We start from the raw sequence: 15,463 nt of genomic DNA on the forward strand, positions 1-15,463 counted from the left end.
AACCTCAACTGACATTCTCCCCAATGACAGAATACCTGACTGAATGGTGAATTGCAGGGGGAAACTGAGCCCTCTCAAACCCTCCGGCTTCTCTCTTTTGAGAAAAGAGCCTCAAGGGATTGTGTATCTCAGGATCATCATTTCCCCAGGGAGATAGTTCTGCAGAGGGACTGTGGCCCTGCAGGGGGAAAGCCAGAAATGGTGAAAATTCAGACTTCAGTATCAGAGCTAAACCATATTCTCGCATTAGCTTTATGGACCCAAATACGAGTTGCTATTTTCATATCCATCCATCTGCCCTGAGCCTAATTTCTCAAAAAATTCTAAAATTAGTAGGAAAAAAGGAGCATGTTATTTATAATGTCCCTTATACCCAACCATCTTAGAGGATTTGACAAATATCTGTTAAAGTAGATGTTATTATTTGGCTTAATTTAAGAATCAAATTAATCCACTAATAGAGAGATTGAAGGTTTTGACTTAAAATGAGGAGGTATTGAAATTTGCAAGTGCTTTAGGAAGTTTATCTCTGCGGTGCTTTGCCTTTGGTTACTGAAGATGGTAACACTCGGGGTATTTCAATAACCAGGGACTGTACAGGCCTTTGTGAATGACTTTGATGTGATTTATGAAGACACATAGGGATCAGATCATAGAGGAAAGAGAATATACGCTCATCCTAGCTAAACCTCACCTTAAAATAGGCAGAACTTCATGAACTGGCTTTTTCAGTTCCAGCTGGGCAAAATAATTTTTTTTCATGTATTTCCTGAGTTTCAGTAAAGATCATAGATTGAGTTTTTAAATTCTAACGACAGCTAATCTCAGTGAGGGCTACCAAACACTAGTGTGTGTTTTGTGCTATAGGCATTGGGAAGAAATGTCAGCTCATATACCCCAAGTTCCATCCTTCCCTATATAGATCATGGTCCAGGATTAAGTGGGGAACATATCATGGCTCATGTAAGTTATCTATAGGCTCTGGGGTCATCTTCCCACTAACAAGTTGTCTCAGGTTAGTGCTCTGATTTACTGGTTATATAAGCCTTGTTGTAGTAGTTTTTACATTACTGAGAGTCATACCTTGGTATTGATCACAGAAGCATGTTAATTTTCTTAATTAAGAGCTAATTAATACTTTGAGATGAATGGAGAATCTGGCTTCTTCTTAGATTGACATAAAAAACTCTATGAATTTTTTGCAAACTCTTGAATTAGGAAAGAATGTATCCATACTACTCAGGCTTTAGAAGTCAAAACTGCTGAGCAAATCAAGGAGGGAAGGATAATTACAAAACATGCTTATTTCTTAAAATCAGAATAGTAAACATGGAAAAAAACCCCAAATTTAAAAATATTAAAATGAATTGAAAAAAAAATGATATTTCTGAATCAATAAGGAAGATAAAATGGAAAGAACAGAAAAAGAGGATTGAGTTTTTAGAACATCAGGTTGCTTCTTTAAAGGAGGCTGGAAAGGCAAGGCGTTGAAGAGCAGGTGGCAAGGGTTTTGCTTTTTACTAATCCCATGTAGCTCATGTTCAGAGGCATTAGTAGTATTTACAATACAGAAAACTGCATGGCAATTCTCCAGCATACACATATGTAGAAAAGAGGCTTCAAGGGTCAAATAACTTTCACCACAAGTAGAAGTGCCAATGACCACTATGACACAAGACAAAGATGTCTGTTCACAAGAAAAGAGTGGGGCCAACATTACTCGACAAAACACACAACATAGCCCTGAATGCCAGGGCGTTAGAAGGGAAGCAGAAATGAGCGGTTCTGCATATGCCAGATGGGGAAGAAGGGCATGTCTAATAAGATCTCGTGACTGAAGCTTTATTCAGTGTTCCATCCTCATTTACAGCTAGATATGCTCCCTAAAAACAATCCTAAAGAAGTCCCAAATTTGAATTAAAAACTATTTCCTATTATGAAGAACATGGATACAAAAAAGATAAAAGGGTTATACCCCTTTTTTCTTTATGAGTTAAAACCAAATAGAATGCACAATTCTTTCATTCCAATCACCCGATTTCTTATTCTGCTCAGTCTGAGCATAGGCCACAGCTGCAGCTCCTATTCAGCCCCTGGCCTGGGAACTCCCATATGCCACAAATGCAACCACAGAAAGAAAAGCATATATCAATATATACTATTCTTAGTTTAATTTGAATTCCAGATTTTTTAAAAAAGTATTTTTTAATACGAGTATGTCCCATGCAACATTCGCAATATATGGGACACACTTAACTAAAAAAAGCACTTATTGTTTATCTAAGATTCAAATTTAACTAAAATCTTTCAGGTCTATCCTTATGGAAATGGCAAACCACTGAAGTCTCAAAAACATCAAAGTGATATGATCAGAATCTGAGAAGGAAACCTAGTCATGCAGCAAAAGACAAACATCTCTTTCCAAATGTTCCAAAGTTTCTTTAGGGCCCCTTCCAACACAGCCTCACCGTAAAACCTATAATAATGAGAGTCTGTTATATCCTGTGACTCATGGAAATATTGTAAATATAGCCTGATAAAGAGAAATTAGTCTCAGTAATATGGCAAACAAGGCTGACTTAGAACAAAAATGGAGTTTGGATTCTATCTCTTAGCATTCATGCTCTGTAGAGGAAAAAGCAATACACAAATGTGACTAACGAACATGGCAATTTCACTTGCAAAACTGGGCACACTCATTTTGCCTCCATTGAAATCCAGATTCTATACTTCCCTAATCTTCTACAAAGCCAGTGTTTATTGTGCCTGACTTTTTCAGAATGCAATGACTTAAGCTGAGTTCATGGCCACCTCAGTCTGATTCACAGTGAGGTGTTTTAAATGGACTGACACTGCGATTACTAAAATGTGATCCATCAGAACAACAGCAACCCATGCTAACTGTGGAAGAAATGGGCACAAAGCCAGTGAGCAGAAACTGTTCTGACTTATCTGTTTTCTAAACACAAATCTTCATTTTTAATTATGACTTCATGGGTTTCCTAAGTACCTCCATGCCCTTTCTTTGTAACCTTTTCCCCAGGAGTTCTCTCCTATGGCAGTAGTTAGAGTTCTAATTGCAATTCTCTGGAGCAAAGTAATGGTCAGATCAGAACGAGTTGTTCTCACCTACTGATCGGTCAATTTGTGGGCTTGCAACTGTGTGAGTACATGCATCACCAGGAAAACAGTCTCTCCGTAGGAGGCCAATAACTGCAAGCGGTAGGAGCTGTGTTAAAATGAAAGAGAAAAGAAAAGGATAAAGTTTGAGAAAGCATTGCCTTTATTTATTTGTTTGTTTGTTTGTTTGTTTGTTTTTAACAAGGCCAGGAATGTGGCTGCAATACATGGTAGGTATTTTAAAACATCCGCCTACCAAAAAAATGTGACACTTTTTTTGTCGGGACGGGGGGGGGGGGGGGGGGAGCTGATGTTCAGCATGCCAATTGGGTCCTAATGTCGATATTACAAAAGTAACACTGAAGTAAAGAAAACCCAAGCCTGAGTACATGGCTGGAATTACTAGCTCTGAGGCAAGCCAAGACCATACTAAGTGAAACAGTGTCCAGCAAATAAATATCAACTCCGGCTAAGATTTGCTGAATACTTACCATGTGCCAGGAACGGTCATCAACCCTTTAATAATAACTATGTACAACTCATCACAATCCCACAAGGTAGGTCTTATTATTTTTACCATTATACAAGTGAGAGAACTGAAACAAGGTTACACAGCTCAAGAGTGACAGATCGAAGACACAGCCCAGGCAATTTGACTCTAAAGCTGTACTTTCAACTGCTATGCTACTCTTATTCTTGGGAAGGAGCACCTTTAATGGTGGAGAACATTCATATGGCCTATAAAATATGAATGGAGATTAGTTTATATCGCTTTTCTTTGGAAAAAAGTTCAAGTCTAAGAGTTCTCTCAATTTCCCTTTGTTTTTCCATGATTCTAGGAAACTTTACAAGGATTTATGATACGTTAAAAAAAAAAAGTATGTGTGGTTGTGAACAATACTTGCTGAAAGCAACAATCAGTTCTGTGCTTTGACTGAATCTATATCCATTCACTCTTTTATTCAAAAATAATACATGGAGTGCCTACTGGCTGAGGGGCAATAAATTTGTTATCAAAGCATTGTTTCTGATCAGAAGAACTGCACAGTATATAGGAATATATAGACATGCAAGGAGACAATTAGAACGGCAATCATATAGGAGGTCAAAGCTTCTTAATTATAGGCGAAGGCTTTCATGCTCTAAAGAATATGGAAGTCAGTATCTTAAAGACTCCCAGTCTTACCCTTTTCCCAAGATTCTCATTTAGGGTCTTCCCACCTTTTGAAAAATACCCCCCCAAAATTTCTAAAAATAGCCAGTGGCTGCTTTTTCTGATACATTAACAGATCCATTAGCTACAGGGGCTTTACGGTGGACACTGATTCGGAGAGCCACAAGAGGTGAGAAGGAACATGATCTTGTTCTCATTAAATTGCTAGTGAGAACTTCACTAGGACCACTTTTGACAGTGGCTCTAAGCTACTCCTCTTCTTTGTGAGGCTGGCAAATCACCCTGGCTCAAATTATGAGTTACCTATTAGGGTTTCATTAATAGGGTATTCTGTAACATATAGCCCGGTGGTACTCAAGGTCTCAGAGACTCTCAGAAAAATGGTATCCCTGCTGTGGCTCTCCTTTCTCTAAAAAAAGCCAACTATGCATCCAAAGGATTAGGCAGGAACATATGCTTCATTGTTTTCCATTTCTGTGTCTGTCTCTTAAGAGCTTAAAACAAACAGATGAAACACAAACAAAACAAACCTTTCTCTTGTCCTTTAGCCAAAAAACATACAAAGTCTCATGTAAAATATTCGGGCAAACCGTGGCCACCTGCCCACTAATAATGTGTACTGCCTTATTTAGTTTGGACTCTAGGACACACTGCTATACATGCGATCAGGTGAGTGACATGAGACATGAACAAAGAGTTTGAGGGGTAGAGAGGATCACTCTGCCTGGATGGTCAGGTAATCTCTGTGGAAGCAGTGACCTTTAGGCTCCATCTTGAAAAATGAGCAGAAATTCAATGTTCAATGAAGAGACATTACGGTATGTTGGGCAGAGAAAACTGGATTCAAAGGCCTGGATGTACAAAAGAGCTTGGAGTTCTGGGGTAAGAGGGAAGTGTAATGTGCTGTGGGCTTAAATCGTGTGTTAGGTTGTCTCTGTGGGGATGCAATTTAGAAAGTGAGGCTCGAAAGAAAGGATAGGACCAGATTTAGAGTGGCCACTATTCTGGGATATTTTGAGTCAAAAATTTTCTAAGGGGATCTCCCTGTAGGAGAGGAAAAAAGTCTTTTCCTGAAAAAGTCTTAGGCTCCTTGGCTGGGGTCCTATAAATTATACTAACAGAAAACAGATGACAAAGAGGAAAATAAACAGGAGTGTGATAGCATGTGCATCACAAGCATACACAAGGGAGCACTCAGGATGAGTGACTCACAAGGGGGATAGAACTTGAGTTTTTAGAACATCTTAACAAAATAATTTTAGAGAAGTGCTCAAACAACAAAAAAGGCTTGTAGTTTTTAGGGGCAGCAAATGCGGAAAGGCAAATATATGGAAAAACTAATGGCGGGTAAGGGCTAGTTTTAGCAAGCTTTGTTATGTTGTACCTTTGGGCTAATAAGGGTTTAGATTTGATCCAACGATTAACTTTGGTCCTTCCCTATATAGAGGGGAAAGGGGGACAACTTTACAAATTTGTGTCCTATTTTTAGGTAAATAAGGGGAGAGCAGAGAGCTTTCCTCATATCTCCTTCTTCTCAATTGACTTTAGTTCAAAATAATCCTTATGCCAAAGTAATATAGTTGGGGATAGCATATTCTGCTATTCTTCCTCAGTAAAGTAGGTTTCCATTCATCCTTATTCATAAGATATTCTTTAACTATGTTTGGAGAAGAGAAAAAAATTTTTTAGAAAGGGGGAATGAAGATGCACAATAAATACCAACATATTTAATTGATGAAGACCTCAGGGCAAACTGAACAACACAGCTTGGGAAGTTTTAACATAAGCAGAATATTTTTATAGTTCTAAACATAATGATCTCAGAATTTGCTTTGGTCAGATTTTAGTGTTTATTACTCATTTTTATATAGCCTGAGATAATGGCCTACAATTCCACAACAATCTTAGCAGTTGACATTCAGGTTACTTTAAGGTGGTTCTCGACTACCCATCTGAAGTGACTTAGCAAGGCCTATCCTTAATCTCCTTTCCACCTCCCCATCCCCACCCCCATTCATCTTATCTCTTACTATTCCCAGAAGGAGTTGGTAAGGAAGAGCAGTGTCTATGATTTTATACCTGGTGGAGCTCATCTAATCAAAAGTTTTAAACATGGGGATTTCCTATCTTTCTACCCTGTTCTCTCCAGGACAGTATGTTGCCGATGAAGATTATGAGAATTTCCAGTAAACTTGTTTCTTTGTTTGTCTATTCAAAGGTCTAGAATAAGGTGTGGGCAAGATTAGGAATTCTATTGTTACACACCACTAAGACATCATATTCTCATGCTCATATTTCGATTGATACTTGCCTAGCTCTTTTGTTTGTCTCTGGTGAGTCAGATCATAAGTAAAAGAAAAGGAATTTTATTTATTGCTCCCTCCAGAATAAATACGCCTACACTTAATTGACTGGATGAACCAAAGATGTCATATTAACAATACTTTGTATTTGATAGCAGTCTTTCCTGCTTAAATTGCTCTCACATACAATTTTCCCTTTGATTCTTTGATTTTCACAATAATCCTGTGGAGTTGGCAATGCAAGGACATTATTCCCATTTTACAGATGAGGAGACTACCACAAATGATGAAATGGCTTGCTCAACTTGTTTAGCTCTCTGGAACCCTGCATTTTGTCATCCAGAGAAATTCGCTTATGTCCTGGATTCCCTGGATACAGCAGTATAACAATAGTGTTATAACACTGGAGTGGTAAGGACATTATCATGAAAAAGGGTGGCTTCATATCTTTGCTGTAGTCCAGCTTTGCCCTTGAGTGAGTTACTCAGTCTTTTTGGTATGTGTCTCCCACTCTGTGACATAAAGATAACAATCCCTATCTCTCAGAGTTGTTGTGTGCATTAAATGAGGGAATATACATATAAAGAGCACCATGCCTGGTACTTGATAAGAACTAAATATATCATTGTCTAATATTATCACCATCATTATTATGAAGTGGTTAATGGAAGTATCCCCTAACAGTGTGTAAATGAAGGGAAACATAGATTCAGGTGTTTGTTCTGATTCCCTGTCATGACCCTCAAATTCAGATTCCCAGAAAACAAATTTTATTTCCATCCACATGTGCTTACATTTCAAAAATTCAGTTAGGTCTGATTGGCTGCCAGAATACTGGTTGAGCTTGGTTGCTTTACAGTCTCCCACAGCTTTGTAAAGTCAGAAAAGAAGAATCTCTGAACTACCATTGTGGGGGCCATATTTATGAATTATTGCATGTGTCGCTGGACTACTGTGAGCACTCAAATTTATTTCTATGATCATCTTCACTTTTGTGTAATTTAAGGTCATTTATTTGGTCAGCTAATGGCTGTAGTAAAATTATGTGGAAATGGTCTAACATCACTATTCCAACAAAATGACTTATTGATATTTAACATAGCATTAACATTGCTTTAGAAAGTCTCTAAGACATGTTTTGAACATATACACCCATATTCTCCCTTGAGAGAGAATTTTATTGTTTATTTAATGAGTCATTTAAGCTGAACCAGGGACTATATTCTTTTTTTCTGTATGTAGAAATAGTCATGTTATTTGACCTTCCATCAACCAAAGTAAATGTATTAAGAAAATCAATAGTAAACATTTTCCGCTGTAAACTTCCGCTTTATTCTTGCTTGCTGTCTAAAAGGGGCAGCTGCTGTGGGAGCTGTGTCTTAAAGCTTTCCCTAACCTTGACACCTTGAGTAACTTTAATAGCAGGAGCTTTGAAAAGCTAAATAACTCATTTCTGCTGTGTGTTTATTGCTGTCATTCAGTCCAATGAAATTAAACTTGCCACTTGCACTATTACACGGAAGAAAATAATAGAACGATTTTTTAATGTTATTTCATTTAATTAAGGAGCAAAGAGAATTCTGTTCTACCTCAATTTTTGGTATAGAAAAATACAACACTGAAGAAAATGAAAAGCATCAAGTTTCTATGAGAAGTTCAGTAAGTGAAATCAAAATCACACCTGGGCATTTTCCTTTCAATGTTATTTATGTACCTGTCCTTTCCACTGTATTTATCAAAAAGGTTCACCAACACCTAAAATTCTACCACTCCTACTTCCTTGTTATATTTTATTCTTGGTATATTGGGTGGGGGTTCCTCTTGAAATCATTTTTATTTTTGAGAGAAGGATGATTAAGTCCTAACAAGGAGAAAGCAATAAAGAAGACTGGGGCAGATCTTTTTCTTGGTTTTTGCACTTCTGTTTGTACTTATGTTTACAAATGCATAAATTGCACATGCAAATTGGGATTAGTGGGTTGTCTTGAAAAAGTAAGAAAATGTGACCACATTAAGCCTCTATTTCCATACAACAAACATCAGTGGGAGCTGAGCAGCAGCTCCTTCCTTTAGATGGGATATGCAAACTCCAGTTAGCCATAGTCCTCGCCAGTATCTATTGTTTCTCCACTCATCCAGCTTGCTTTACTGCATTAAATTCCTGTTGTGTCTCCTGAAGATATTTGCATTTATATATCTATTGACCTATCAATCTAGATTTAGATCAACAGATATTATTATTGTTAATATTAGTATTACTATTTTTTGACAGCAGAAGAATGACTAAAGGGGCGGTAGGCAGACTCAGAGTCTACCTCTGATTGCTTTAAGATTTTGCTAAGATAAGGGTGACCTTAGGCATTTCACATAGATTGTTTTCTCATTTGTAAAACTGGAGGTAATATTAATAATCCTATCTTTTTTAGTTTTATGACAATCAGGAAGATGATGCATATAGAGCATTGTGCCCAGAGCACGTAGATATACAATAAACATTAGCTACAGTGTTCTATGACATTAAATAAATGTGATTTTAAAAACTGACTCTGTGTTCCTATCACTTTATTTCATATAAAAGACGCCCTGAATCAGAATCTTTGATTTTCAGTTGCATTTTCCCCCTTGAATGGGTCTGGGATAATTGCCAATGGACATGCTGCCTCTGTCATTCTGGGCAAATCTTTTGGTCTTGAGCTTTGAGCAAGACAATGAATGAATTAGGAAAGCTGAAACAAACATGTGGGTGGATATCCCTTGTCAGAGCTTTGATTTAGATTCCTTGCAGAACAACAGAAATATTCGTTATATTCTCATTCCTTTCAAAATGCAAAGAATAGCAGAACTTCAAAAACAGGACAGTAAGGCACTACCCTAGAGGAAGTTGTTTTAATAAATTTAAAAGCAGCATCTAGGAATCAGGGCATAGATGCTTTCCTCATTATTTCTCCTGCTCATTATTTGGCACCGTTATCTGTTTTGATCTCTTTCTACAGATTTTCCAGCATTAATGTGCTGCAAATGTGATTCTTGGATCCAGTAAAGGGTCTGAGGCTCATGCTCATGTAGAACATAATAGGTCATTAAACAGATTTCTGAGTTACTGCCTTTAATTTCTTCTTTAGGAGCAACAACAGAAGCTTGTGGTTGGAGGTGAGGATCTCTGATTACAATCATGCATAGAGAAATGGTTTCTTCTGACATTTTTCTTTCAGAGAGACTAAGCAAAATTGCAATACAGTTTAACAGTACTCTTCTTAACTCACTGCAGGTTGCCATGGAAACAGGAATCTCGCATCAACATGAAAGGCATTTAGGGAATCTGTTAGGCTTTAACATTAGCATGATCTAAGCATCCTTGCTCACCACTAACAATCTAGCATCTCTTTTAGAATATCATTAATACTCATTAAATTTCTCTGCATGTGTTTTGGAGGGTCTTCGTATCACATTTGAGGTCATTTTTTGTGAGTGACCAACTCATCAGAGAATACGCATTTTGTAGAACTATACTTAGTTCATCTAGCACATAAAATAAGACTCACTTTACTTACACTGCTATTTTCACATGATCCAGATTTAGATTTTAATGCAGAAGAACATGATCGCAATGGCAATTAAGGAACTCTGCTAATATTTAGAAAGTTTATTTATAATAAAGAAGAACCAAATGGGAATTTTTGTTCTATAAAGAAAGTTTAATAGAAATAGGCCCTTTGATCTCTTACTTGTGCTAGGTAACTTTAGTTATCTCTCATGTGTAAGTTTAGTTTTGCTAAATAGCATATTTTTAGTGTTTGTTTTTGAGGGCAGTTTACCTCAGAACTTAAAACACTAAAAGATTATGTTGCTGGCAAAATCATTTGGACTCTTTTTGTTTTTCTCTAAAGAGCTGTAAGGATGTGATTTAAGAGCCACAAACTTGCTTAAAGCAATTATAGCAATGACAAAATCCCCATTTTTTTTTATTTCAGAAAATAAGGGAATTCTAGTGGACTTATTGGGAAAAAATGAGAGAAGGTATTTTTTAATTATTTCAAACTCTTCCAATTATTTTTTATGTGACTTAAAATAAGTCATTGCTTCAAAAGTTAGTCTCCTTTTCCTGGTGGAAAAATGACTTCCTGAACTGATTCTGTGTCTTCCTATTATTGAAAGAGTCTAAGTGGCTTTCAATGTTTATTCCTGGCACAGAGCAAGCAGTGTGGTGAACACATCAGCTTTGGAGTCAGAAAGTCCAAGTTCAATTTTCACCTCCACTGTTTGCCAACTGGGTGACATTGGGCAAGGTATTTAACCACTCTATCTCCCTTTAATCATGAGGTTGTATAAGAATTAAGTGAGATAATGCATGTGCAGTACTTAGCAGATTTCTGCTATAATATATACATACTAACATATAATATATACTCAATGCACTTTATTTATAAATATCATTATTTTATTAATTTTATAGCCTGGGCAATCTGACAACGCTGCTAAGCCAATATTTCCCTTTCCATTAAAATTAAACATCCTAGCAGAAACTGGCTCTCTTTCTTTTCCCTGAGCTTGTTATTTATCTTCTTGAAAAGTGGATAATCCACTTTTATCACCATATAATTATATTATATTATATAATAATTAATAAAATGCCCCCAAACAAGAAGATAGGTAAGAAATGAAAATAATAAGACCAAGGACAAACTGGAAATTTGATTTGTAGGTGGCGAATTAAACAAAACCAGCCAACCAATCATCTGTAGTTGAGAAGTGCCAAAATGTGCCTATCAGCAGTCTAAGTGCTGGCTCATCTAGCTTTTAAACTATAATCAATTAGTCTATAATAAATTATACCATGAAGAGATGCAGAATCTATAATTACTCTAACTTGGTGTTTATATGTTGAGTTTTAAACATGTAAATGAATTATTTCCCTTTCTAAGCCACTTGAATTGGAAGCAAAGTGAGAAGACAAAGGGATATCAGATAGAGATAAAAGATGAACTTCATTAATGACTTAAAATGCTCTTGAAAATACAGCTCATCCACACAAAAACTACTTGATCTGATAAACTAATTCAGCAAAATGCAGGATACAAGATTAAATCCAGAAATCAGTTGCATTGTTGTATATGTCTTTTGTCTTTTTGTTGTTGTTGTTGTTGCTATTTCTTGGGCCGCTCCCGCAGCATATGGAGGTTCCCAGGCTAGGGGTCGAATCGGAGCTGTAGCCACCGGCATACGCCAGAGCCACAGCAACGCAAGATCCGAGCCGCGTCTGCAACCTACACCACAGCTCACGGCAACGCCGGATCGTTAACCCACTGAGCAAGGGCAGGGACCGAACCCGCAACCTCATGGTTCCTAGTCGGATTCGTTAACCACTGCTCCACGACGGGAACTCCTGCATTGTTGTATATGAACAATGGAATATCAGAAAAGGAATTTTTAAAAAATACCTTTTAAAATTGCACCCCCACCCCACCAAAAAATACCTAGGAATAAACCTGACAGAGGAGGAAAAAGACGTATCTGTTGAGAATGATAAAACATTAATAAAGAAAATTAAAAAGGCTTCAAAGGAATGGAAAGACATCCCACAATATTGGATTGGAAGAAGTGATATTGTTAAAATGACCATACTATCCAAAGCAATCTACAGATTTAATGTGATCCCTATCAAATTATCTATGACATTGTTCACAGAACTAGAACAAATAATCCTAAAATGTATATGGAACCATAAAAGACCCAGAATTGACAAAGCAAACCTGAGGGGGTGGGGGTGGGAAGGCAGGAGGCAAAACTCACCCAGACTTCAGGCAATACCACAAAGCTACAGTAATCAGAACAGTGTGGTATTGGTACAAAACCAGACATACCACCAAAGGAACAGAAAAGAGAGTGCAGAAATACACCCACAAACCTACAGTTAATTAATATTTGACAAAGGAAGCAAGAATATAAAATGGGAAAAAAGTCTCTTCAGCAAGTGGTGCTGGGCAGGTTGGATGTAAGTCAACAAAATGGAACACACTCTCACATCATCCACAAAAACAAACTCAAAATGGCTTAAAGACTTAAACATAAGACATGACACTATAGAAGAGAACACAGGCAAAACATTCTCTGACAAAATTGTACAAATGTTTTCTGTTTTTTTATGATTTTTATTTTTTCCTTTATAGTTGATTTACAGTGTTCTGTCAATTTCTACTGTACAGCAAAGTGACCCAGTCACACATATATATATTCTTTTTCTCACATTATCCTCCATCATGTTCCATCACAAGTGACTAGATATAGTTCCCTGTGCTATACAGCAGAATCTCATTGCTTATCCACTCCAAATGAATTAGTTTGTATCTATTAACCCCAGACTCTCAGTCCATCCCACTCCCACCAACTTCCCCTTGGCAACCACAAGTCTGTTCTGCAAGTCCATGAGTTTCCTTTCTGTGGAAAGTTTCATTTGTGCTGTATATTAGATTCCAGATATAAGTGATACCATATGTCTTTCTCTTTCTGACTTCAGTTAGTTTTCTGAAGTCAGTCTGACAAGGCAATAGAAATTAAAACAAAAAAAAAAACATAAACAACCCATGTAACTCAACAATAGAAACAACAACAAAAAAACAATCCACTCAAAAAATGAGTAGAAGACCTAAATAGACATTTCTCCAAAGAAGACATACAGATGGCCAATAAGCACATGAAAATATGCTCAACATTGCTAATTATTAGAGAAACATGAATCAAAACTACAGTGAGGTACCACCTCACACCAATCAGAACAGCCATCAAAATAAGTCTACAAATAACAAAATCTGGAGAGGATATGAATAAAAGGGAATCCTCCTACACTGTTGGTGGGAATGTAAATTGGTACAACCACTATGGAAAACAGTATGGAAGTACTTCAGAAAACTAAATATAGAACTACCATATGATTCAGCAATCCCACTCCTAGGCACCTATCTGGACAAAACTTTCATTCAAAAAGATGCATAGACCTCTTATGTTTATTGCAGCACTATTCACAATAGCCAAAACATGGAAACAACTTAAATGTCTGTTGACAACTGAGTGGGTTAAGAAGATTTGGTACGTATATGCAACGGAATACTGCTCAGCCATAAAAAGAATAAAATAATGCCATTTGCAGCAATATGTATGGAACTAGAGATTCTCATACTAAATGAAGTAAGTCAGAAAGACTAATACCATATAATATCACTTACATGTGGAATCTAAAATATGGCACAGGTGAACCTATCTACAAAACAGAAACAAACTTACAGACAGAGAACAGACTTTTGGTGGCCAAGGGGGATGGTGTGGGAGAGTGGGATAGACTGGGAGTTTGGGATTAATAGATGCAATATCATATTTAGAATGGATAAACAACAAGGTCCTGCTGTATAGCACAGGGAAGTATTTCCAATCTCCTAAGATAGATCATGATGGAAAGTAATATTTATAAAAAGAATGTATACATATATATGTGTGTATGACCTAGTCATTTTGCTATACAGCAGAAATTGGCACGAATTGTAAATCAACTATACTTTAATAAAAAAATAAATATGTATAAAACACACAAATTAAGTGGTTTAAGTTTGGGTTAACAGTGGGATTTTTAAAAGTGTAACCCAGAATTAGACAAATGTAAACATCCAGGCATTGGAAGCACTGGAAAAGTGCATCAGGGGCAGAGACTACTGCTACTAAAGATGCGGAATGAATGAGAATAGAAAGCATGGTCAACACAGGCAGGCAGCTTCCAAAGACAAAGAAAGAACAGCTGAGATGCTTATGTCCAGTAGCTATTCTGGCCAACATCAGACTGGAACACAGGCTCTGTGGAGGCAGGCGGATCTAAGAAAAGATCTAAAGAAGGAAGAGGGCAGAGTAGAGTCAAGCTGAGCATTCCCAGGTTCTTATCCCCCAAATCACCAAGCAGATGGAGAGGAGTGACAGGCCATGGAGAGGCCAAGAGTGTTATTCCAAGTGATGGTCCTCCACCTCCATGGAGAATACATTCTTTAGTTTGTGAGGGTTACTGTAACAAAATACCACAAACTAGGTGGCTTAAGCAACCTAAATTTATTTTCTAACAGATCTGGAACTAGGAGTCCAAGATCCAGGTATAGGCAGGTTTGGTTTCTTCTGAGGCCTCTCTCTCCTTGGCTTGCAGATGGCTGCTTTCTCTCTGGGTCTTCACCTGCGCTTTCCCCTATTTGCTTGTGTCACTGATGTCTCTTTGTGTGTTCAAATTCCCTCTTCTTATAAGGATATCAGTCAGATTGGATTAGGATTCACTCTAAAGGCTTCATTTTAATTAATCACCTCCTTAACGGCCCTATCTTCAAATAGAGTCACTTTCTAAGACACTGTGGGTCAGGAAAGCAACATGAATGATTTCGGGGAAAACACAGTTAAGTCCATAACAATAAACGTGCCCAGTAATAGCACAGCAATAATGAGAGATTGTGCATTATGATTGATACTTTTGTAATTTCCTTTTTTCCTTTTTTTCTTAGACAGCTTTTTGCAGGAGCTAATTTGCCTTCACAGTGAGGCACAATGAGGGACAAACCTGCAGTCAATAGCTTATAGTATCAATGATGTACAGAAACAAAATGAGAAATTGCCCAGTCTCTCTTAAAAAGATGGTTTATCATCTGGTTTCTTGATGGACATATCAAATTCCAGCAAGTTCAAAATGTTCCAAAGTGGCTAATCGTTTCAGAAATGCCAATAAAAATGAAACAATGGATAATTTATTTTTTGAAAAATGAAGGATTATATTTTACCAGATTGATTCTGTTTTATTTCTATGTGACATGGGGTTCTAAAATAGCATTAAAACAATTTTCTCCTGGAA

General features: G+C 37.1%; 1 protein-coding gene across 1 annotated transcript in view; it reads right to left on the reverse strand.

Annotated features, from left to right (window-relative positions):
- LOC146402866 (uncharacterized) overlaps positions 1-15,463 on the reverse strand; it is an 805,401-nt gene that overhangs the window by 170,976 nt on the left and 618,962 nt on the right. Inside the window, exon 8 of the mRNA XM_084965716.1 lies at positions 3,130-3,229. Within this exon, the coding sequence (XP_084821842.1) occupies positions 3,130-3,229 (100 nt within the window). The remainder of the gene's footprint in view (positions 1-3,129; positions 3,230-15,463) is intronic.

The sequence above is a fragment of the Sus scrofa genome, chromosome 6, assembly GCF_054392235.1.
Source record: "Sus scrofa isolate SSC_HxYL_T2T_F1_AM1 chromosome 6, Sscrofa_HxYL_maternal_Yorkshire_Landrace_v2.0, whole genome shotgun sequence".
Taxonomy (NCBI): Eukaryota; Metazoa; Chordata; class Mammalia; order Artiodactyla; family Suidae; genus Sus; species Sus scrofa.